Below are 24194 nucleotides of genomic sequence, written 5' to 3' on the forward strand. Positions count from 1 at the left end.
ATATATATATGTATATATATATATACATATATATTTACTTTATTTGAACTTTGTTACAAAAAAGGAGTTACATATGGGTTACAAAGATGGTTGTCATAGGTTGTCGAGTTCCTCCAGCTCCTCAGATGGCGGGCAGGAACCCTGGATGCAGTGCGCATTTCCCCTCTGTATCGCCACACTGAGGCGCTGGAAAAGAAAGCTTGCAGCTCTCGGGTCCCTTGTTGTTTCAATGAGCCTAGAACCCAGTTCCTTCAAAAAACTGGTAGCACTTTTACCCCAGGCGCCGAGCGTCTCAGTAGCAATGGGGACAAAATTGTAGTGGTGATCCAGTTCTCTATACTTACGGGATTTGGCTGCTTCCCTGTGGGTGGCAGCGCCACCTGGTTGTGCAACACTGAGGTTAATGTAGGTGTTAGCCAGGGTTGATACGCACGTGTAGTCCCATACCAACTGCTTGCCATTCTTCCAGGGGTTCACTGTGATACCATCCGGGCGACCAATAAGAGCATCAGAGTTACGGGGCGTTAGGTAACGGGGCTCTCTTTCAGCTGGGCATCCAGCTGTAGTGAGGCTCCTCTTGATGATGTCGTTAACTTCACTGTGCCTCGAGTGCCATCCCCCTGTGCTTTGGCAGAGTAGGCCATGGTGACCGTACCTGTCAGCCACCACCTCGCCGCAAATACACCTATATCTGGTGTGGATTGGGGCAGCAAGGCGGAGGGCCACAGCAATTCGGAGGGCGTGTGGTGTGAGACGCGTGCCAGTTGCCGACATTGGGGTTGCTAACAGGAAATCCCCTGCATGTGGTGCTGCTACTGCTGTGAGGCGAGCAATGTCGTGTTGTGTTGTTGCAGCACCCAGGCACTCTGCAGCAACTTGGTCTACAATGGGACCATCCCAGCTGGATTGCTTGTGGGATTTTGGGGATGGTGGTTGAGGTGATTGGCCTGCACGAGAGGCCCACTCTGTGGCACAGCGTGTAAAATTGGGATCATGTACACCTGCCAGCTGATGTAAGTGGGCAGGTAGAATTTCCTTCACAAGGTCGTCGGATGCTGATAAGGAGGACAGGAAGGCTGGAACAGCGATTTGCGTTGCTGTTCGAACTCCGAGGCCCCCAAGTCTTACGGGAAGAGAGGCTTGTTTCCACTGTAGGTCATCGAGAGAGAGGTTAAGGGCTTTTTCTAGCATTGATTTCAGTAACCGGTCATACTCACTTAGTTTTTGGCTACTGTAAGATGGTGAACACCTCAGAAAGTAGGTTAACCTGGGGAGGGACAGACATCTGGTGATGAGGTAGAGTGCATCATGAGCATCAATATCCTCAATCCTCCCATCCATCCTCTTAAGGTCGGCGATTTTCTTATCAAGGACCTCATCGATGGCTTTCAACCCCAGGGGAGCTCCTAGGAGTGTGCTGTCTTCAGGTTTAGTTTTATGGATATTTGGCAGAAGACCCTCTATTCTCTCTACGATGCCCTGGTTGGAACATATTATTTCACATTTAGAAGGGTTCAGGGTGAGGCAATAAATAAATATATAAATAATATATATATATATATATATATATATATATATATATATATATATATATATATATATATATATAAATAAATAAATGTATAAATGTAATAGATCCAGGAAGATTATCGAGCAAGAAGTGGTATTCAATGAATTAAATTTTTAACAATAAGAAGATTGTCCTGGAAAAAAGTAAATATAGAACGTGCAAACATCCAATGGGAAACAGTTCTAATCAACGAAACTCGCACACAGAATAGCCCAACTGACAGCTGAAGCATACAAGATCTGTTTAAAGCATTTGCCTTTGTGGAGGGGTGGAAAGAGGACCACTAGAAAGAATACGGATAATTTTATGAAAGGAGAAAAAGGTAATGGAAATGCTTAAGTAAACATGACTTACAACAAAGAAACAGAAGTCTAAATAGGGAGATTGACGAAACAGAACAGACACTGAAGCAATCATACCAGTCTGAGGAAATGAAACTGGAAAAGAAGATATAAGAGATAAAGAAAAATCCAAAATATTTTTCACTTGCTAAATCAAAATAAAAAATATTCTCCAGTATTGTAACTATATTTACAACTAAAAGTTTGTATACAGAGGACAACAAAGAAATTAGTGAAATCCTAAAAGGCCAGTATGAATGACTATGTTTAGCACCCCCTTTAAACAATATGAAAAGTGGAAGATCTGGACAGCTTTTTTATGTATGCCATCCAAACCCTAGACAATATACAGTGGTACCTCGGCTTAAGAATTTAATCCATTCCCAGAGACGGTTCATAAGCCGAAACTAATTTTCCCATAAGAAATAATGTAAATTGAATTAATCCTTTACACACCTAAAATTATTAACTTCAAAGTAAATTTTATACCTAATTCACCCAAATCTTTAGTACTAAAGTATGTACAAGTTATTGCTTACCTTTATTGATGACTCTTGATGGTGCATGGAAAACTGTGAGGATATGGGAAGGAGGAGAGCTGTTAGTATTTGAAAGGGGAGTCCCCTTTCATTATAACATCTGGCAGTGATGACCTCTCTTGGGTACTCTCTTTTCACCACTGACAAACCTGCTCACATTTCTGGAAACGGTAACTGGCTATTCTGACAAAGGACTTTCGGTAGATGTAGCTTACATAGACTTTGCTAAAGCTTTTGACAGGGTACCACATGAAAGACTGGCAAGGGAATTACAGGGACATGGAATAAATGGGAGAATACTGGAATGGATAAAACAATGGTTAAAACATAGAAAACAGTGTCATGCACAATGGGAATGAATCTAGACTGGGAAAATGTGCTAAGTGGGGTGCCACAGGGGGGAGGGGGTCCATTTCGTGGCCCATCCTTTTTGTTATATACAGTACATCAATGACATAAATGAAAATATTACAAACTACATCATCAAATTTGCAGATGACACTAAGATCTATGATAAAGTGGGAAAGGAAAGTGATATTGAGACCTTACAAAGAGAAGGAACTCCTTACATGAACTCCATAAATGGTCAGATGACTGGCAAATGCTTTTTAAAATCGACAAATGCAGGACCATGCATGTGGGGCATAAAAAAAAAAATAAGGAAAAGTAGGCAGTCATCCAACTGTATGAGTCTGGTGTGCCCCCACCTGGATTATTGCATCCAGGCATGGATACCTTATCTTCAGCAAGACATAGCTGCTCTGGAGAAGGTGCAACACCGAGCAACAAAAATCATCCCAGGGCTTAGTCAAATGTTGTATTCGGAACAGTTGAGGACCACAGGGCTATCAACACTGCAAACCAGGCATGACAGGGCGGATCTCATCGAAACCTTTAAAATACTGAACAAGTTGGAGGATGTCGATCTGGACAATTTTTTCAAAAGATCAGATGTAACACAAACGAGGAGCAACGGGTTCAAGTTCAACACACCACAATGTAGGACAGAAAACAGGAGATGCTTTTTTCCTAAAAGGGTTGTAAACCCGTTGAACCGCCTACCCGCCAAAGTCGTAAACGCCAAAAAATTGCTGGGTTTTAAAATACAGCTGGGAAAGATCATCAAGGCAAATAGGGGGGAACCTTTGAGAAGCTGCCAGCTTCCTGTCTTTGTCGAGGCCACTAGTATTAATGGCTCTCAGGTATATTCAGGTAAATTTTTCTTACATTTTCCTTGTAATAAGTTATTTTTGTGTTAATTTTATCTATAAATATTTCCTTTCTTCATTGTCATCTAATTACAGTACTGCATTTAATTTATAAAGTGTTTACTCATGCCCTTTTTCTATCCTTGTTTATTTTTAAGGGTTGGCACCAATAAACTTACCATAACAGAGTAATAAAGTATAATTTATGTTACAGTTGCTTATTTTAAATTACTCCTTAGTATTTCCGTTCTATTGTTAATGTATATAAACTACTATACTGTTACTAGAACTACAAACTCCATAATGTAGTAGTCTATGCCTTTCACAGTTTAAGTTTTGCCCGAAATGCTTTGGATAATAGTGGCTTCATTAGTATGTGTAACTTGTCTCCATAATTGTACATTACTCTTGTTCTTTGTACACATTCTTTTGAATAACAATTTGAATATAATTTTTTTTAACATGAATTCTACAAATGGTCAGAAAACAGGCAAATGCTCTTTAATATCGAAAATGCATGACCTTACATATGAGGCAGAACAATCCACATCACAATTATTAAATTAAAAGCATTACCTTGCAGCTGAATGATGAAGAAAGGGACCTTTGAGTCATAATTCATTATTCGCTGAAAGTTGCACAACAGGTGGGAGCTTCGGTAAAAAAGGCTAACCAAACCTCAAGAATAATAAACAACCTTTAACTTAAAGGAAAATAATTTACCGTAGTTATCCAATTACATAAATCTCTGGTGTACCCCCATTTGGATTATTTTTTCCAGGCATGGAGATCTCATCTTCACACAACTGAAGATGATAAAATCACAGCTGCTCTGGAGAAAGTGCAACACTGGGCAACAACAATCATTTCAAAATTAAGTCAACTCTCATACCAGGAACGGTCGAGGGTCACAAGGCTAAGAACACTACCAACCAGGCATGACAAGGCGGATCTCATCGAAACTTTTAAAATACTGAACAATTTGGAGGATGTTGATCGAGACGACCTCTTCAAAAAATCAGATCTTATAGAAACAAGGAGGAACGGTTTCAAACTCACAATGTAGGACTGAGAACTGGAGATGTCTTTTCACCCACAGGGTTATAAACTCATGGAACTGCCTACCCGCAGAAGCCATAATTGCTGAAACTCTGCTGAACTTTAAAATCCAGCTTGAAGAAATCATCAGAACAAATGGGAGGGGGGGGGACATTTGACACGCCACCAGTGCCCTGTCCTCGTCGAGGCCATTAGTGTTAGTGGCCCCTCAGGTAAATCTTCGTGGAAACCTTACATCATGTATGGCCCCTGTGTGGTACGTACAGTACATACTTGTATGATGCAGTGTATGTCAAGTTTAACACTTGTCATACAGACGTAGAGTGTATGGCAAGTGTTAAATGTGAAGACAATATATTAGAGAGAGCCAGCCAAAACAAAGTAAAGCATTATCAGTCAGGCCCATATTATTGTAGGGACCTCTGTCCCTACAATTGAACAATTTTCTTAGGTTCCCTGTGCACACATTCTTTTCAATATTATTATTATTATTATCATCATCATTACAGGCAGGCAATGAACCTTATCATGCACGCTACTCTAGGCTGGTCCCTGGCCTTCGGTCCACAGCTGACATATCACACACTCATTCACTCACAGCCCTGTGGTTCCCACAGCAGGCCTCGGGAGTTACCTGACAGTGACTCCCAACTATTGGTGAGTGAGATGCAGCTATGCACCTCACCTTGGCACCTTGGGCAGTGATCATTTATGAGACTTGTGTCATGTTTCGCCTCCAAGTTGTGCACCCAGGATGCTTCCTCCTTTAATTTTAATTTTTATTTTATTTTATTATGAAACCTTTAATTTTTGTTTTTTTAATTTTATGATGTAACAAAGAAAATAAGCTTTGAACTGCATAGTAACTCCATAAGTTACGTAAGTTACGTTACTCCATAAGTTGGCTCCATAAGTAACTTTTGTAGCTGCTGCTGGCAACATAAAATGGGAAACGGAATTCGGAAATATGACTAACATTAACCTAGGTGTGCAGACATTTATTTATTTATTTATTTATTTACAACAAGGTACATTGGGTTTATCAGAGTACATATCACTGATGTTTTTACATTCTTGTAAAGCCACTAACACGCATAGCATTTCGGGCAGGTCCTTTTTCTTAAGAAAACTGTTAGCCTTTATAATACCTTCTGTCCTTTACTTGCAAATCAAGTCTCAACTAGAAGGACCATGGCTCACTAAAAGGACACTTACCTCAATTAATAAAAAAACATGAATTTCAGAGGAAATCAGGCTAGGGGTCATTCCCAGAAAATTGACTAAGAAAGCAGCGAGGAATACTGCTAAGATAATAAAAAACCATGACAGCCTGCTATAAAAACCACTTTAACTAAATAAAAGGTAACGTGAAGAAAATATGTAATAATATTTCCGAGATACTGTATTAGGGTCAAAGCAAAACCTGAATAAAAAACCAATATACCTATCTGAAAATAGTGGAATATTATCAGCTGCTGACATGGTTACTAAATTCAATAGTTTCCGTTCATCCATTCTCACATTCCTTGCAAATAAGATCCCAGCATCCCAAGCAAATGTCAGTGACTACCTCACAGACAGCTATCCCGAGTCTCCGCATCTATCCCCAGTTAACGTCTCGGATATTATTGATATTATCCTCGAACCTAAAACTAAATCCCGTAACCTTTCTGAGATTCAATGCTAATCTATAAGAAGACCCGAGGGTCTTTAGCTCCTGCAATAGATAAAATAAATATTTTATCTTTGTATTTACTAAAGAGGAACTTAACATTATGCCTTTAGCTGAATAAGTGTATGTGGGTGGGGAAGAGGACAGGTTGACTAGTTTAGCAGTTATCAAGAAGGATGTTATTAAATAAATAGTGAAACTCATGCCAAACAAATCCCCAGGGCCAGACGAAGTGTTTGCCAGGGTGCTTAAAGAATGCAAAGAGGAGCTTTGCAAGCCACTGTCTACTATATTTAATGAATCATTAAAGTCAGGTAGAGTGCAAGAGTCGTGGAAGGTCGCTAATGTGGGTTCCAATTTTCAAGAAAGGAGATAAATTACTTGCGTCAAACTATCGGCCAATTAGCTTAACGTCTATTGTGGGAAAGTTACTTGAATCGATAATTGCAAATACCATTCGTCTTAATCTTGAAAAACATAAATAAATAAATGATTCACAACATGGTTTTACAAATGGCCATTTATGTTTAACAAATTTAACATGGAATGTACAAATTTACATTTTATTCTAGCATAATTGTAAGGTTTGTGATGTTGTGTACCTTGACTTCAGCAAAGCTTTTGATACAGTGCCACATGAAAGACTGATTAAAAAAATAGAGGATCATGGTATTAGGGATGCTATATTAAGTTGGCTTAGGGCATGTCTATACCAAAGGAAACAAAACTAAGTATAAATGGGGTTAAGTCAGAGTGGGAAAATGTTGTAAGTGGAGTGCCTCAGGGCTCTGTCCTGGGACCTCTGTTAATCATGATATATATAAATGATTTAGATTTGGGTTTGAGCAGCAGTATTTGCAAATTTGCCGATGATACAAAAATCGGGAGGGGAAATAAACATGGAAAAGGACTCACTATCACTTCAAGACGATCTAAATAGTTTTGAAATGGTCAAAAGATTGGCTAATGGGTGCATCACCCTCAAGTGCCAGCAACAACCTGCACCACCCTCAAGTGCCAACAACAACCTGCACCACCCTCGAGTGCCAGCAACAACCTGCACCACCCTCAAGTGCCAGCAACAACCTGCATCACCCTCAAGTGCCAGCAACAACGTGCACCACCCTCAAGTGCCAGCAACAACCTGCACCACCCTCAAGTGCCAGCAACAACCTGCACCACCCTCGAGTGCCAGCAACAACCTGCACCACCCTCGAGTGCCAGCAACAACCTGCACCACCCTTGAGTGCCAGCAACAACCTGCACCACCCTCAAGTGCCAGCAACAACCTGCACCACCCTCAAGTGCCAGCAACAACCTGCACCACCCTCGAGTGCCAGCAACAACCTGCACCACCCTCAAGTGCCAGCAACAACCTGCACCACCCTCAAGTGCCAGCAACAACCTGCACCACCCTCAAGTGCCAGCAACAACCTGCACCACCCTCAAGTGCCAGCAACAACCTGCACCACCCTCAAGTGCCAGCAACAACGTGCACCACCCTCGAGTGCCAGCAACAACCTGCACCACCCTCAAGTGCCAGCAACAACCTGCACCACCCTCAAGTGCCAGCAACAACCTGCACCACCCTTGAGTGCCAGCAACAACCTGCACCACCCTTGAGTGCCAGCAACAACCTGCACCACCCTCAAGTGCCAGCAACAACCTGCACCACCCTCAAGTGCCAACAACAACCTGCACCACCCTCGAGTGCCAGCAACAACCTGCATCACCCTCAAGTGCCAGCAACAACCTGCACCACCCTCGAGTGCCCCTCAAGTGCCGGTAGGAAACTGAATCATACATCGTAACATTGTGAACGAGTTACAACATTTTACTTTAAGTTATAACTTATAAAATATATCAAATAGATTCGTGGACGTATTTGAAATATACTTCAATCCTTCAAGTCAATTTCATTAAGTTCAAGTTGAAAAACGACCTGTTATGAAATTGCAAGTAAAAGTATTTGACAATTGTTACTTATAGTACGAAGTAGAAGCAAGTACTTGAACCTAGTAATTAACGGTAAATGGCACTCTAATAATTACCCCCTCGACATAACCGTCATGTTGCTTAGAGTAGTCACTGGTTGTACCTTTATGGATTGATTGTACTGTTAGTGTACTGTAGTGACTCAGAGGGCAGCCTTATCTTGGGACACCCTGTAGGGTTCCCTGGGGGTGAACAATGTACGATGACACTCTACATTGTCTAGAAAGTAGACATCTACGTCACACACACAGATGCCCCGTATTGGCTGGCCAAGCTGTGCCAGGTCTCTGCTGGAAGCTGTTTATCTCATTAATTATGCACTCCTTGCGGTGTTAGATCTACCAGGTGTTAGAGCGCTCATATACTTCTGACTGGGATTATCCTCTTAACGCCCCCCTCAACTTTAAACCCGAAACAAAAGAGGTTGTTGCTTGTAGTTTAGTCTAGCGAGGCTTGGCATTTACTGGTCTGTATAGATATGTGTACAGACCCTGGTCTGGGTATAGTGTGTCTACTGCTGCTGCTGCAAGATGAAGCTCTTCATATTATCAACGCTGCTAATTATTGCAGCTGTCAATGCCGCCCCTAGTAAGTAAACCCAGCTCTCAACGCTGTCCCTAGTAACACTGCGGCCGTCATCATGTTTTGTACGAGGATTTAGTGCGAGAAAAACACTGCCATGACCTGGGTATATCCGTGCTGTGTACAAGGGTTTAGTGCGAGTTTGATTAATTAATTATTGAAATAGTAATATTAATATTACTAATATTATATTACTATAATAGCAATTATTAAACTTCCTTCTGCTGGGTCATGAAGGAAGTCGGCCTCGGGTGAAAGAGAGCTGTGACGATCTCTGTCTGGAACCCGTAGGTGCGGGACTCGGACGTCCACCTCCTGGGGGTTGTGCGGCCCCCCAGGCTCTGCTTCAGGAGGATGGGTTCGTTTTTGCCCTTGTGGTGCTTCTTCTCCGGCCCCGACCACGGCGGTCTCCGGGTTTGGAGTCCCTGGGCCTTCTTTTACCAATCTCGAGGTAACCCCTGGAGCTAGAGCCCCCGGGGCAGTTCGTTGTTGCCTTCAACATCGTTCTGACACTTCCTGTGACGGCGCTGAAACCAATCGTATTGGCGTTTGCCTCTCCATTGGAGACTTGCGGCGCCGTGGAGAGGGGGGACCTGCTGCCTGGATAACAGCTTCTACCCCATATCAACCTACCCTGGCTTTGCGCCCTGGAGAGGCCACTCCTGACCGACAACTAGAGTGCAACTCCATAGTCTCCTGAGGCTGATGGATGCCTACTAATACTACTAGTGCGAGTATAACACCGCCATGACCTAGGTATACCGTGCTAAGTACGAGGGTTTAGTGAGAGTATAATACTGCCATATCAACAGACGTCACCACAGGACGATGGTTCAACTTTCACAACCTTCCTGATCCTCAAGTAAATTACTCAACTTTCATATGACTATCACAATGGCACTATCACCTGCTGGCGCCTCCACTCTACCCGCCATCCTAATTAAGCGTCGCATTTTGACGTATACTTTACCTAAAGCCAGAAATTGTCATAATAGAAAATGGTAGTGGGTTGCGAAATTAACATACTGTCTCCTTCTCTGTTTTGGGTCCTCTGGTAGGTTAGGATAAGTGCACATTAGTACCACAGTTTCTTGACGTTGAAAGGAAACCTTAGGAGGACTGGCTGCTCCACCACCTTGCGCCAGGAACTATATATAATAATTTATACCCAAATTCGGGAATAATTATATATAATTATTATATTGTATTATCAATATAATATATATATATTGTATTATCAATATAATATATATATATTGTATTATCAATATAATACAATAAATAATAATTATAAAATCAATCAAAACCAACCAAAAATTATATTAAAAAATAAACACCCACACGGGATAGAACACCAATACGGGCCAGTAGAACACTGTCGCGTGTCAGAATAACACCTTCGAATGCCAGAACACATTCGCGGGTCAGAACACCCTCGCGGGCCAGTAGAACACTCGCGGCCTAGAACACCCTTGCAGGTGTTTTTATTTTTTATGTTCTCTATGCATAGTGAACATAAAAAAACCATGGTGAGCATAGTGAACATAAAAAAACCATGGTGAGCATAGTGAACATAAAAAAGAAGAAAGAATAATGAAAGAAATAATCCGTAAAGGAGTAAGAAGCACAACTCCTAACCAAAACATAGACCTAATCATATACTATAAAACAAAACAAAAAAAGACTACCGACCTCCTCATTAAAAACAGCCCGAAGCGGAAACGACGACCGTCTGGGTCGCTGGACTGGTTAACTAAGTTGTTGGAGGCGGCTGCTCGCAGCCTGAAGGATGAATCACAGTCTGGCTGATCAGGTATCCTTTGGAGGTGTTTACCTTTACCCTTCACCCCAGAGAGTACCTTTACTGGATACATTTGAGCGTCGCCAACGACAGTGTTTTCGGTGGCAAAACAACGAGTTCAAAAAGGGGTCGTGCTAACGACGTCCGTGTCCAGTATCTGAGGCGGTCGTCGTTAATAACAATAACAAATAACATCTGGGGTGAACGCTATCTGGTAAGAAACGTTTGGAAATAATCCGGTGTTTCCAGGCTCTGAGGAAAAGTTTAAAATGGCTGGAGCTACGACGGTCCATTTCTGGGATTTAAAGAGACCGTCGTAGGCACCATCTCCACTATTAACATCAATCACAGTCATATGGTAAAATTGTAAATCAAGCATTCTTTGATTACATGAGAATCTTAAATATGTTGATATTGATAATTTTAAAGAATTTAGCACATCTTTTAATGCTTTTGTGGAATGGTGCAATAATAGGAATATTTACTTAAAATGTTAATTATTGATTTTAAGCATCAAGCTATTTTATATACTCCGTAATTGATGACCACTTGATGCACACGACCACTTAAACTAACATGTTTCTCTGCCTTCAGAGCCGCTGGTGGCGTCGGAGGGTGGCGACAAGTGGGTGCCAGCTCCCAGGGAGCCCTTACTGGTGGTGATGAAGAAGGTCGCCGCCACCACACTAAGAACACTCACATTCACACCCAACACGGACTCCCGCCACAACCACCAGGATAACACGGCCACGCTGACAGGTAGAGGTGAACACCACCACACGGACACGGGGCAGCAACACCACCAACTGAATGGTCAAGATAAGGAGATGGCGGAACTAAAGAGTCAAGATAAGGAGATGGCGGAACTAAAGAGTCAAGATAAGGAGATGGCGGAACTAAAGAGTCAAGATAAGGAGATGGCGGAACTAAAGAGTCAAGATAAGGAGATGGCGGAACTAAAGAGTCAAGATAAGGAGATGGCGGAACTAAAGAGTCAAGATAAGGAGATGGCGGAACTAAAGAGTCAAGATCAGAAAGATGAACAAAACAGGGAAAAACGCCAAGAAGAAGAAATGAAGGGTCAGGAAGAGGAAGAGGAGGAACACAAGGGTCAAGAAGAGGAAGAGGAGGAACACAAGGGTCAGGAACAGGTGGAGGAAGACCAGAATAATAAAAGTCAGGGAGAGAAGGAACAGGAGGAACAGGTGAAGCAGGATGAAAAACAAGAAAAAAAACAGAAAAGGGAGAATGATGACGACGACGACGAAGACGACGATGATGAGGAAGATGACGATGATGATGACGATGATGAGGAAGATGACGATGACGATGATGACGACGATGATGACGACGACGACGACGATGATGACGACGACGACGATGATGACGACGACGATGACGACGATGAGGAAGATGAGAGTGACACAATATCAGGCTCTAACTCTGGGTAAGAACCTTCCTCGCTTGTCTAACTTTCTCTACACTTTCTAATTCTTAATCTCGGCTCATTGTCCCTAAGTGTTGCAAGGTGTAGGCCCTTAAAAACATAGAGAGATTCCTCATCTCTTTTGTGCCTATTTATTGCCTGTCTCTACCTCCTCGTCACAATCGACTTGAGAATGGTCCAGGACGGACCGAAACGTCGTCGTCCTTTCACCTTCTAGTGTGTGGTCTGGTCAACTTAAAAACATAATTCAAAGGACGGAGATGAGTGTGAACATGTGCGTCACGCAGCCCACAAGGCAAGACGAGGCCTCAGTCACAGCTGCTCAACCCAGCTCTCGCCTCAGCCAGGGTACAGTACCTTCGAAATCAACATATCCATCCTTGCGGTTACCTTGCGATGATTTCGGGGATCACCGTCCCCGCAGCCCGGTCCCCGACCAGGCCTCTGGGTTACTGGACTGGTTAACCAAGTTGTTGGACGCGGCTGCTCGCAGCCTGAAGTATGAATCGCAGCCTGGATGATCAGGTATCCTTTGGAGGTGTTTATCAATAGACAAAAACTAACACTCGAGATAAAACTACCACAAAATCCTCCAGCATGGATCTATGTATCTTTTGTGTACTTGAAGATGAAAATGTGTTGTTTACAAGTGCTATTGTTTACAACATACTCTACGGTACATATTTTAATGAACGTTAAATAATTTGTTGCTACCGAGATAATATCGTTTTATTTTTATAACTCTCAAGGAATAATGTTTATCGCTTAAGCTTCAAATTTATGATGTGCAAGATATGCAAGAACAACCAGGCTGTGGTGGGTATGTGGGCCTGCGGGCCGCTCCAAGCAACAGCCTGGTGGACCAAACTCTCACAAGTCAAGTCTGGCCTCGGGCCGGGCTTGGGGAGTAGAAGAACTCCCAGAACCCCATCAACCAGGTATCAACCAGGTATATAACGGTGTCGTGAGCTTCGTGTCTCACACACCATCTTTGTTTAATATAATTATTTTTATAATCACTAATATCAACACGTATTTTAAATACTTTATTAAATAATTATTTTCATTAACTATGATAGTTGCAAGTACAAAATATAAAAACATAAGAATAGAGGTAACCTCAGAAGACCTATTGGCTCACGTAAGGCGCCTCCTAATTATAACCAGACATTCATATATGTGTAACCTACTCTTGAAACAATCCAGCGATCTTACATCTATTATATGACCTGGTACTTTGTTCCAAAAACCTGCAACTCTACACCTAAACCATTATTTGCCCAGACTTTTCTCAATCTAAACCTATCTAACTTGTACTTCATTGTTCTGTGTTATATTTTGTGTTGATGCATTTATCTTCCTATTAATAATAATACCTTCGATTATACCCTTTCATCCACTTATATACTTCAGTCGTGGACCTTTTACTCTCCCTCTCTAGACCTCTATAACCAAACTTTGTTAGAGCTTCATGAACGAGAGGAAAAATATATATGATTATAATGTACATTCGTGAGAAAATCAATTTGAGCATTAAAGGGATTCGAACCAGCGATTTGGGTGCTGCCAGGCGCACACCTTACCCCCCTGGACCACGATATGGTATATGTTATACAACCTGGAATTCCATAGAATCCACAGGAAGTGCTGGAGATTGAACTGAAGCAAGTCAAGTTTTACATATGATTTACTTGTGAGAATGTACAGTGTGTTTATTTCTATGTCTGAAGTATTTTTTTCTGCTTAGTGTTGTTGTGTGTATAGAGAAGTGTCTATTCTGCTGCTGTATAGAGAAGTATAGAGAAGTGTCTATTCTGCTGCTGTATAGAGAAGTATAGAGAAGTGTCTATTCTGCTGCTGTATAGAGAAGTATAGAGAAGTGTCTATTCTGCTGCTGTATAGAGAAGTATAGAGAACTGTCTATTCTGCTGCTGTATAGAGAAGTATAGAGAAGTGTCTATTCTGCTGCTGTATAGAGAAGTATAGAGAACTGTCTATTCTGCTGCTGTATAGAGAAGTATAGAGAAGTGTCTATTCTGCTGCTGTATAGAGAAGTATAGAGAACTGTCTATTCTGCTGCTGTATAGAGAAGTATAGAGAAGTGTCTATTCTGCTGCTGTATAGAGAAGTATAGAGAACTGTCTATTCTGCTGCTGTATAGAGAAGTGTCTATTCTGCTGCTGTATAGAGAAGTATAGAGAACTGTCTATTCTGCTGCTGTATAGAGAAGTATAGAGAACTGTCTATTCTGCTGCTGTATAGAGAAGTGTCTATTCTGCTGCTGTATAGAGAAGTATAGAGAACTGTCTATTCTGCTGCTGTATAGAGAAGTATAGAGAACTGTCTATTCTGCTGCTGTATAGAGAAGTATAGAGAAGTGTCTATTCTGCTGCTGTATAGAGAAGTATAGAGAACTGTCTATTCTGCTGCTGTATAGAGACGTATAGAGAAGTGTCTATTCTGCTGCTGTATAGAGAAGTATAGAGAACTGTCTATTCTGCTGCTGTATAGAGAAGTAAAGAGAACTGTCTATTCTGCTGCTGTATAGAGAAGTATAGAGAACTGTCTATTCTGCTGCTGTATAGAGAAGTATAGAGAAGTGTTTATTCTGCTGCTGTCCAGTTCCCCCACAACACTAAACATGTGATTACGATGTTCTGTAAAAATTCTTAAAAAAATTAAATTTTATATATTATTATAAAAAAACGATAAAGTTATTTTATAATAATGAACATTCTCATCATTCTTATATATGAATTTTATCAACAAATATAACAAATTAAGCGAGGATCAAATCATTAAATACAATAATGTAGATTAATGAGCGTTGAGTACAATATATAAATGTTGACCTTCACGTCTCGACAGTGGCGACTCGGAGGACTCCAGCAGTGTCGCTTCTCATCAACCCCAGGGTGAGTGGTGGCCCCTGTGCTGCTAGGGTGAGTGGTGGCCCCTGTGCTGCTAGGGTGAGTGGTGGCCCCTGTGCTGCTAGGGTGAGTGGTGGCCCCGGTGCTGCTAGGGTGAGTGGTGGCCCCCTGTGCTGCTAGGGTGAGTGGTGGCCCCTGTGCTGCTAGGGTGAGTGGTGGCCCCTGTGCTGCTAGAGTGAGTGGTGGCCCCTGTGCTGCTAGGGTGAGTGGTGGCCCCTGTGCTGCTAGGGTGAGTGGTGGCCCCTGTGCTGCTAGGGTGAGTGGTGGCCCCTGTGCTGCTAGGGTGAGTGGTGGCCCCCTGTGCTGCTAGGGTGAGTGGTGGCCCCTGTGCTGCTAGGGTAAGTGGTGGCCCCTGTGCTGCTAGGGTGAGTGGTGGCCCCTGTGCTGCTAGGGTGAGTGGTGGCCCCTGTGCTGCTAGGGTGAGTGGTGGCCCCTGTGCTGCTAGGGTGAGTGGTGGCCCCCTGTGCTGCTAGGGTGAGTGGTGGCCCCTGTGCTGCTAGGGTGAGTGGTGGCCCCTGTGCTGCTAGGGTGAGTGGTGGCCCCTGTGCTGCTAGGGTGAGTGGTGGCCCCTGTGCTGCTAGGGTGAGTGGTGGCCCCTGTGCTGCTAGGGTGAGTGGTGGCCCCTGTGCTGCTGCTACGGTAGTGGTGGCCCCTGTGCTGCTAGGGTGAGTGGTGGCCCCTGTGCTGCTTGGGTGAGTGGTGGCCCCCTGTGCTGCTAGGGTGAGTGGTGGCCCCTGTGCTGCTAGGGTGAGTGGTGGCCCCCTGTGCTGCTAGGGTGAGTGGTGGCCCCTGTGTTGCTAGGGTGAGTGGTGGCCCCTGTGCTGCTAGGGTGAGTGGTGGCCCCCTGTGCTGCTAGGGTGAGTGGTGGCCCCTGTGCTGCTAGGGTGAGTGGTGGCCCCCTGTGCTGCTAGGGTGAGTGGTGGCCCCTGTGTTGCTAGGGTGAGTGGCTCTAATACATAATTATACAGTAATATAAGAAAAGTATAATATACACAACCTAATCACAAAACCTGCCTATTTATATATATTCTCACAATACAAGTATATCAAGTACCAAGTACAGTGCATAGTGACAATAGGCTATTACGCTTAATGACAATGAAATGGATATCATAGTACATACGCCAGTAATACATCAGGCATATAAATGTATTCATAATATATAGTAATATATAAAGAATGTTATACAGTAATATATAGGATTCGATATTATATACACACAATCGTACATTCAAGATATATTATACTAGGCTACACTGCCATATATTGTACTAAAGTATGATCACATCATACACCAGTCATACTTGGTGTATGTGGGGTCATAACAGTGCTCAGAGTACTGCATAATGTTATGTAGACTATAAGTATTGCATAAATTATTATTACATAATCCTTGTCAATAATAATATATAATCCATATCTCTAGAATTAGTGTCCCATTTTACTGTTAATAATTCATTATATATATGTTTCATATTCTCGCAACATATATCTTTTAGTAACATTTAAGAATCTGTTTCATATCCTTTGGAGAGTTTGCTCGTTTATATTATTATAATTCCCGCCCACAGAGGACCACCTTCACGTCCAAGAGGACTTGGGACACCTACACGTCCAAGAGGGCGTGGATCTCAACACAGGCAGACCCAGCAGGGGCTCTCAACACAAGGCAAGTGTCTTTGTTGTGAATGACAGCTGGCCATCGGCTTGCTGGTAGGTGGCGGGTTGAAGGGAGAGGTCAAGTTAACAGCTAGGTGTTATGTCATCAGAGTCGTCCTGGTGCTGCACCTGGTGTGTAGCACTAGGTGCAGCACACCAGGTGCTACACACCAGGTGCTACACACCAGGTGCTGACCACCAGGTGCTGACCACACCCAGACCTGTTATCATCCCTCCCTCTCTGAATGCACTCTTCCAAATTTGTTTTGCAAGTTTATTTCCTGAAGCGTCATAGGAACAGCACCCTTAACTTGTTTTGCTAAGGTGGCCATTTCTGCCCTAGAAAGATGGACCCTAATCCTTATATTCACGTAACCTGTTATATGGAATTTGTCCTACTTTTATTTGAATCGGTTTACTTCTCGGTTGGTCTTCTACAAGACAGAATTCACTCAAACTCTCCAAAAGCCATCTCCCCGGGTTCAAACTGGGGGTTCTATCCACCATGTCTTCCAGTTGAGTGACTTCATTCACACACTGCTAACAAGTTTGGAGGTAAATTACTCTCGTAACTTTGTTTCTATCAACAGGTGGAGAACAACACGAGTAATAAGCATCCAGAAAAAAGTGAGAAGCTGACGAAATTGCCTGAGGCTGGAACTCGAGGACGTATTCAACAATTTGAAAAAAAGGCTGACACACTAGGAACTGTCCATCATATCCTGCAAGCAGAGAAGGCTGACACCCCAGTTGTTCACCATATCCTACAAGCAGAGAAGGCTGACACCCCAGTTGTTCACCATATCCTACAAGCAGAGAAGGCTGACACCCCAGTTGTTCACCATATCCTACAAGCAGAGAAGGCTGACACCCCAGTTGTTCACCGTATCCTACAAGCAGAGAAGGCTGACACCCCAGTTGTTCACCATATCCTACAAGCAGAGAAGGCTGACACCCCAGTTGTTCACCATATTCTACAAGCAGAGAAGGCTGACACCCCAGTTGTTCACCATATCCTACAAGCAGAGAAGGCTGACACCCCAGTTGTTCACCATATCCTACAAGCAGAGAAGGCTGACACCCCAGTTGTTCACCATATCCTGGAGACAGAGAAGGCTGACACCCCAGTTGTTCACCAGGTCCTGCAAGCAGAGAAGGCTGACACCCCAGTTGTTCACCATATCCTACAAGCAGAGAAGGCTGACACCCCAGTTGTTCACCATATCCTACAAGCAGAGAAGGCTGACACCCCAGTTGTTCACCATATCCTACAAGCAGAGAAGGCTGACACCCCAGTTGTTCACCATATCCTACAAGCAGAGAAGGCTGACACCCCAGTTGTTCACCATATCCTACAAGCAGAGAAGGCTGACACCCCAGTTGTTCACCATATCCTACAAGCAGAGAAGGCTGACACCCCAGTTGTTCACCATATCCTGCAAGCAGAGAAGGCTGACACCCCAGTTGTTCACCATATCCTACAAGCAGAGAAGGCTGACACCCCAGTTGTTCACCATATCCTGCAAGCAGAGAAGGCTGACACCCCAGTTGTTCACCAGGTCCTGCAAGCAGAGAAGGCTGACACCCCAGTTGTTCAACATATCCTGGAGGCAGAGAAGGCTGACACTCTGTGAAGTAACGCCTCCAGGTATCCCTCAAGTGTAGAACAGGACTGACAGTCAGAAGGAACTCATCCTAATATCCCGTAATAGAAGAACTAGTGGCCGACAAATCAGGTGATGGCCGAGGACAATAACTGGACCCTTCACTGTGATGAAACAGCCTGTTGTTATCCAGTCACCCTAGATATTGACCTGGTGTTGCCAGGCCAATATCTAGGGTGACTGGATAACGATAGGCTGTTATAGATTATAACAATAACGTCTATTGCCATATCAAAGTACGCTGAGGAAAATTAACTTACATCATCTGTGATTATTAGTCGAACGGTTAAGGATGAATGGAAACAATTGTTAAAAGTTAACAGCAAGTGTACTCAGTGAGATACACTTGCAATGAAACAATCATTAAATGAGCAATAACAATGATTAAAGTGCCATTAAATTAATAATGTTCCGGTCAGGAGGAAGGTGGCAATAGACACCATTAAAGTTAATATCCAGCACTAACTTTAATTAAGACAATCACAGGTAAATATTCACTGCCAACCAATATCTTATAAATAAGAAATCTCTACTTAATAGTCTACTAAATTATCCTATAACGAAGGGTTATTCACTTAAGATATCAGAACCTATTAAGTATAAATATGTATCACTGACATACAGTATTAAACACGGCATAACAAGGTAAGTCCATGAGCACCTAGCAGAAATTAGGAGCCCTCGTCCAGCAGGTCCTGCTTCAGTAATGTCCACAAACTGTCTGGTGAGTTAAAGAGTTCCAGGGCTCAACTTCCAGTTCCTAGACACTGTGTTGATACATCGACGGGTAACAATTTTTCTTCTACTAACTACAGCATGTAAACGTTATCACTGGCAAGTGAAGAACGCACAGTCAATCTTTTACACTATTTCTATCAATCTCTATTTGAAAAGTTATGCATATGATCCACAAGCTGGCTTCCTTAATTACAGACACTAGCTAAGGGGGTTTTAGACATGGCAACATCTCATCAGCTGATCGTCTGAACTGAAAAAAACTTACTTCCTCGATCCCCCCCCCCCCCTGGGGGGGTCTCATCTGCATATGTTATTATTTCGAAAACATAATGACTAGGTCTATTGGTTGCACCATACTCCAAATAATAATCAATGTGCAAATACAAATTACTTGACAATTTAACCGTGACTCACTATGCTTGTAAATCATTTCACAATTAACTGCAAGGCAAATTTATGCTGAATTTATAGTCTCTTCAGACAATTACTGGCCAACACAAACACATACTTAAGGCAACTTAACATGCAACATCCTAAAAAAACATGCAACATCCTAAAAATTATTTCCATCAACATCCATCGTCAAAATTGTATACAATGCATACAGTATACAATGTTGTCCTACATTGTATACACCACCTTGAGAAAGGATGTAGGTGAAATCCGAAAATGTGGTTTTTAATACACATACACCCATACAGGGTCTTCTCCTTCACCTTCACTGAAGCACTACGACATTGTAGTAAGTTTGTCCATAACAGTCAATGACTGCCAGGCAATGGTATCCACATTCAACACTGGACTAGTCCTGGCCTTACAACACTGGACTAGTCCTGGCCTTACAACACTGGACTAGTCCTGGCCTTACAACACTGGACTAGTCCTGGCCTTACAACACTGGACTAGTCCTGGCCTTACAACACTGGACTAGTCCTGGCCTTACAACACTGGACTAGTCCTGCCCTTACAACACTGGACTAGTCCTGGCCTTACAACACTGGACTAGTCCTGGCCTTACAACACTGGACTAGTCCTGGCCTTACAACACTGGACTAGTCCTGCCCTTACAACACTGGACTAGTCCTGGCCTTACAACACTGGACTAGTCCTGGCCTTACAACACTGGACTAGTCCTGCCCTTACAACACTGGACTAGTCCTGCCCTTACAACACTGGACTAGTCCTGGCCTTACAACACTGGACTAGTCCTGGCCTTACAACACTGGACTAGTCCTGGCCTTACAACACTGGACTAGTCCTGGTCTTACAACACTGGACTAGTCCTGGCCTTACAACACTGGACCAGTCCTAGCGTGTTCTTGGTCCAGGAACACGAGGGGATCTTGGACCCAAAACAAAAAACGGGACAGAACGTCATTTTCGCGAGCCGCTTCCATTTCCTAGTACAACAATTGTTGGCCTTATGTAACGCATACGAGCGAAAAGCGACGTTCTTCGTAGGTGGACACATTATGGTTGTAATTCCAGGCATGGAGAATGGTGATATATAAACATGAATTTGAGAGTGAGGTACCCGGCAGGTGTCGCAACCCCGAGACCTTGGATGAAGTGCTGGACGATACTCAGATGGACACACAAATGGTCGTGGACCCACCCAATCCTTCCTCCGAATAGACAGTACATTTCTGACTGTCTGCATAGTACATAAATACACTTAATTGTGCCCTTACATTTACCTCCCCATATATTCTCCTAATTTTGTTAATACACTTAAAATTTTAAGTTTAAGTTTTCGTGTTCAATGCTATATACACAAGTTTTAAATATAAAAAATTTCTTTTTTAGTTTTATTAAACAATAACGATTTTATACAAAATTTGAAAATATCCTGAGTTACTTTATAATTTATTGGAAGACTTTAGCTTTGTTATATTAGTATTATAAAGTTCTAATATCAATATAGCTAAAGGTTAAATACTAATTGTAATAAGTTAGGTCGTGGTTTTTTATACAGCTTTTCAGGTAAACTCTAATATTCACAATATTTTGGTGCGATGCTGGAGATTGAGTGTATATATGTCCTATGCCAATAGTCAGGAATGTACTTATTACATTTAGTCTTTAAACTTACTGTCTATACGGAGGAAGGGTTGGACGTGTCGCATGTGTCGTCACCTGAGCACAGGAAGACACAATGGTAGACAGAGATATCAGTCGCTAATCCAGCGGCGAGATTTGAAATGTGAGACAACGTACGAAATTACTCTACACGGTAATCTACAAATTGGTGGAGACGGGAAGTGTGCTATGCAAAGCCAAAAGTTAGAGCACTCCTTGAAGAAAGCCAAGGGTAGAAAGGCAGTGGATAATGGAATTCTAATGAGAAAATGGCAGCCTTCCACAGTTACAGCGATCAATGACTGGTAAAACGGAAGGCTTACCTTGAGATCTTGAGGTTATCTTGAGATGATTTCGGGGCTTTTAGTGTCCTCGCGGCCCAGTCCTCGACCAGGCCTCCACCCCCAGGAAGCAGCCCGTGACAGTTGACTAACACCCAGGTACCTATTTTACTGCTAGGTAACAGGGGCATAGGGAAACCCAGGACCACAGGATCACAAGTCCCGCGTGCTGTCCGCTCGGCCGACCGGCTGCCTGAGGCTGAGCTGAAAATAATATTGACCATTAGCCCATAGTCAATATAAAAAATATTGACCATAGAAAATATACATTTACATTTAGTTGTCGGTGGAGGACACCTGGGGTTGAGAAAGTCATTGTGAGGCTATTGCAGTACTTCAACTGGCGTAGAGTTAATCGGTATGAAGCCAACTACTGCAAGATATGCGGATGGTGCCAATGCGTGTGGAACAAGCGAACCAGGTGATTTCACGAGGGGCGTTGAAATCCATTCCAGCTTCTAATAAGCATTGATAAACTGCAAGTGAACCTTATAGAGAATAACCCGTGGAAATGATTACCTTTTGACAACAATGTGCACTCTTATTAGCGTCCTGGAAATAGTGTTCATACGGAGAATAAAGATAATTATAAGTGTTCCCCCTCCCATCACTTCATAAAATAATATGGACACCCAACTCACATTTGAAAATATAAAATTTTACGACGTTTCGTTCCGTCCTGGACCAGTATCAATTCCTCTGAAGTAATGTGAGTGATGTAGGCAGACGAGAGGGTGCGTTTACCACGAAACTATTCAAATAGGGGTATTGTAATTATAAGGGTGGTTCAGAAAATCTTATATAATTTCGTAATCTAATAACTTGATCAATTCTCGTTCAAATGACCTCAAATTTTAACAGCACATGCAGAAATAACTCAAAAGTCCATGTTTAATGTCTTTGTCTTTTCAGATATAGAAATGTCAGTCACTGGAAGAGAAAGGGCGTTTTGTGTATTAGAGTATGGTCGAACATAGTCGAACAAGAGTACAGTGTGCAGCGTACAGTTTCTGAGAGAATTTCGCTAAAAAATGCACCAACTGCAGTGCAGATTTCGACATGGCATAAAAGTTTAAGGAGGAAGGCAGTCTGTACAGAGCGAAAGGATCTGAACGACCACCTGTACCGGAAGAGATGGTCCAGCGGATTCGGGAAACATTTTTGCTAACTAGCAGGAAGTCCATAGGAAGAGCCAGTCTGGAAACTCACTTGTGATTCAAAAAGATTATTGCTATGTATATTTGTGTAAAAGATTGCATATATATAATGTATATATATATATTATATAATATATATATATATATATATATATATATATATATATATATATATATATATATATATATATAAATAGGAAGGGAGTATAGTATATGTATATATATAATATATATATATATATATATATATATATATATATATATATATATATATATATAAAATAGGAAGGGAGTATATATATATATATATATATATATATATATATATACACACAGGCTGACATGTATATATATATAATTAAATTTCTTTCTTGATTATGCACCCCATACCCCTCCCGTGGGCGGTGGTGTAAAGGGTTACAGAGGCACATAATCGGTTCAGGAACTGAACCCTCTAGTTCGTTTAGCTAAGCTAATAACAATCTTTTGACGCTAGTTACACAATTATTAATGGTATATATACATGTACACACTCATACATACATGTACATATATATATACGTATACATATATACATACAAATATATATTTAATCACCCACACAAATACACACATCAATAATCTTTGTGTCACAAGTATATATACAACATTAACAATTGTGTAACTGGCTTCACAAGATTATCATTTGCCAAGCTAAACGAACTATGGGAGTCAGGTAAAAGCCTAAGGTGTATGCATACACTCTGGTATTATAATATAAAAGATAAATTGACAAGAGTTACCAAACAAACCAGTTGGTTCAGCTTGCACGAGGTGCTTAAACGAAATAATACTTAATACTGGTTGCGTGGATACTCAAAACTAATTCAAAATTATAATAATAACTACAAACTTAGAGGAAACTTATATAAAAACAAAATTTATATATATATATAAATTTATATATATAAATATAAATATATATATATATATATATATATATATATATATATATATATATATATATATATATATATATATATATATGTTGACGTCTTTATTATTTGCTTTAGTTTCCCCAGTTTTGTTTTGCTACTCATTTCGAGTAGCAAATATATATATATATATATATATATATATATATATATATATATATATATATATATATATATATATATATATATATATATATATATAGTGTATATAATTATATACATCACTGTGGTGTCTGTTCCTCAGCCTAATTCTCACCTTCCATTACCTAACTCCCGCTGAAACATATGTTTACCAGGACGCCAGCGGCTTCCTTTCATGGCTTGTTTACAGGATGATATATTTAACAAATTTATCTGTTTATATACTTTATTTGATCATAATTTTTTAACATTCTTATAACGTTAATACAACATGTTTAGGAAAATAAAATATTTAAG

At 41.7% G+C, this 24194-nt stretch overlaps 2 protein-coding genes across 2 annotated transcripts; both read left to right on the forward strand.

Moving 5' to 3' along the window:
* The first annotated feature begins 7288 nt into the window (after positions 1-7288).
* On the forward strand, positions 7289-8200 carry LOC138350395 (microtubule-actin cross-linking factor 1, isoforms 6/7-like). The gene has a single exon (XM_069301021.1). The coding sequence runs from the start codon at positions 7289-7291 to the stop codon at positions 8198-8200; it is 912 nt and encodes a 303-aa protein (XP_069157122.1).
* A 628-nt stretch (positions 8201-8828) lies between these two features.
* On the forward strand, positions 8829-19004 carry LOC123769998 (uncharacterized). The gene is made up of 5 exons (XM_045761534.2): positions 8829-8972; positions 11362-12214; positions 15083-15129; positions 16716-16813; positions 17394-19004. Exons 1-5 carry the CDS (start codon positions 8915-8917, stop codon positions 18435-18437), a joined length of 2100 nt encoding a protein of 699 aa, XP_045617490.2. The 5' UTR covers positions 8829-8914; the 3' UTR covers positions 18438-19004.
* Positions 19005-24194: the final 5190 nt, after the last annotated feature.

This window comes from Procambarus clarkii, chromosome 45, assembly GCF_040958095.1.
Source record: "Procambarus clarkii isolate CNS0578487 chromosome 45, FALCON_Pclarkii_2.0, whole genome shotgun sequence".
NCBI lineage: Eukaryota > Metazoa > Arthropoda > Malacostraca > Decapoda > Cambaridae > Procambarus > Procambarus clarkii.

Coding starts and splice junctions, on each gene's coding strand:
- LOC138350395 (XM_069301021.1), top strand. CDS start 7,289: ATGGAAAAGGACTCACTATCACTTCAAGACGATCTAAATAGTTTTGAA.
- LOC123769998 (XM_045761534.2), top strand. CDS start 8,915: ATGAAGCTCTTCATATTATCAACGCTGCTAATTATTGCAGCTGTCAAT. Junction 8,973..11,361: donor AGCTGTCAATGCCGCCCCTA/GTAAGTAAACCC, acceptor CTCTGCCTTCAG/AGCCGCTGGTGGCGTCGGAG. Junction 16,814..17,393: donor GCAGGGGCTCTCAACACAAG/GCAAGTGTCTTT, acceptor TTCTATCAACAG/GTGGAGAACAACACGAGTAA.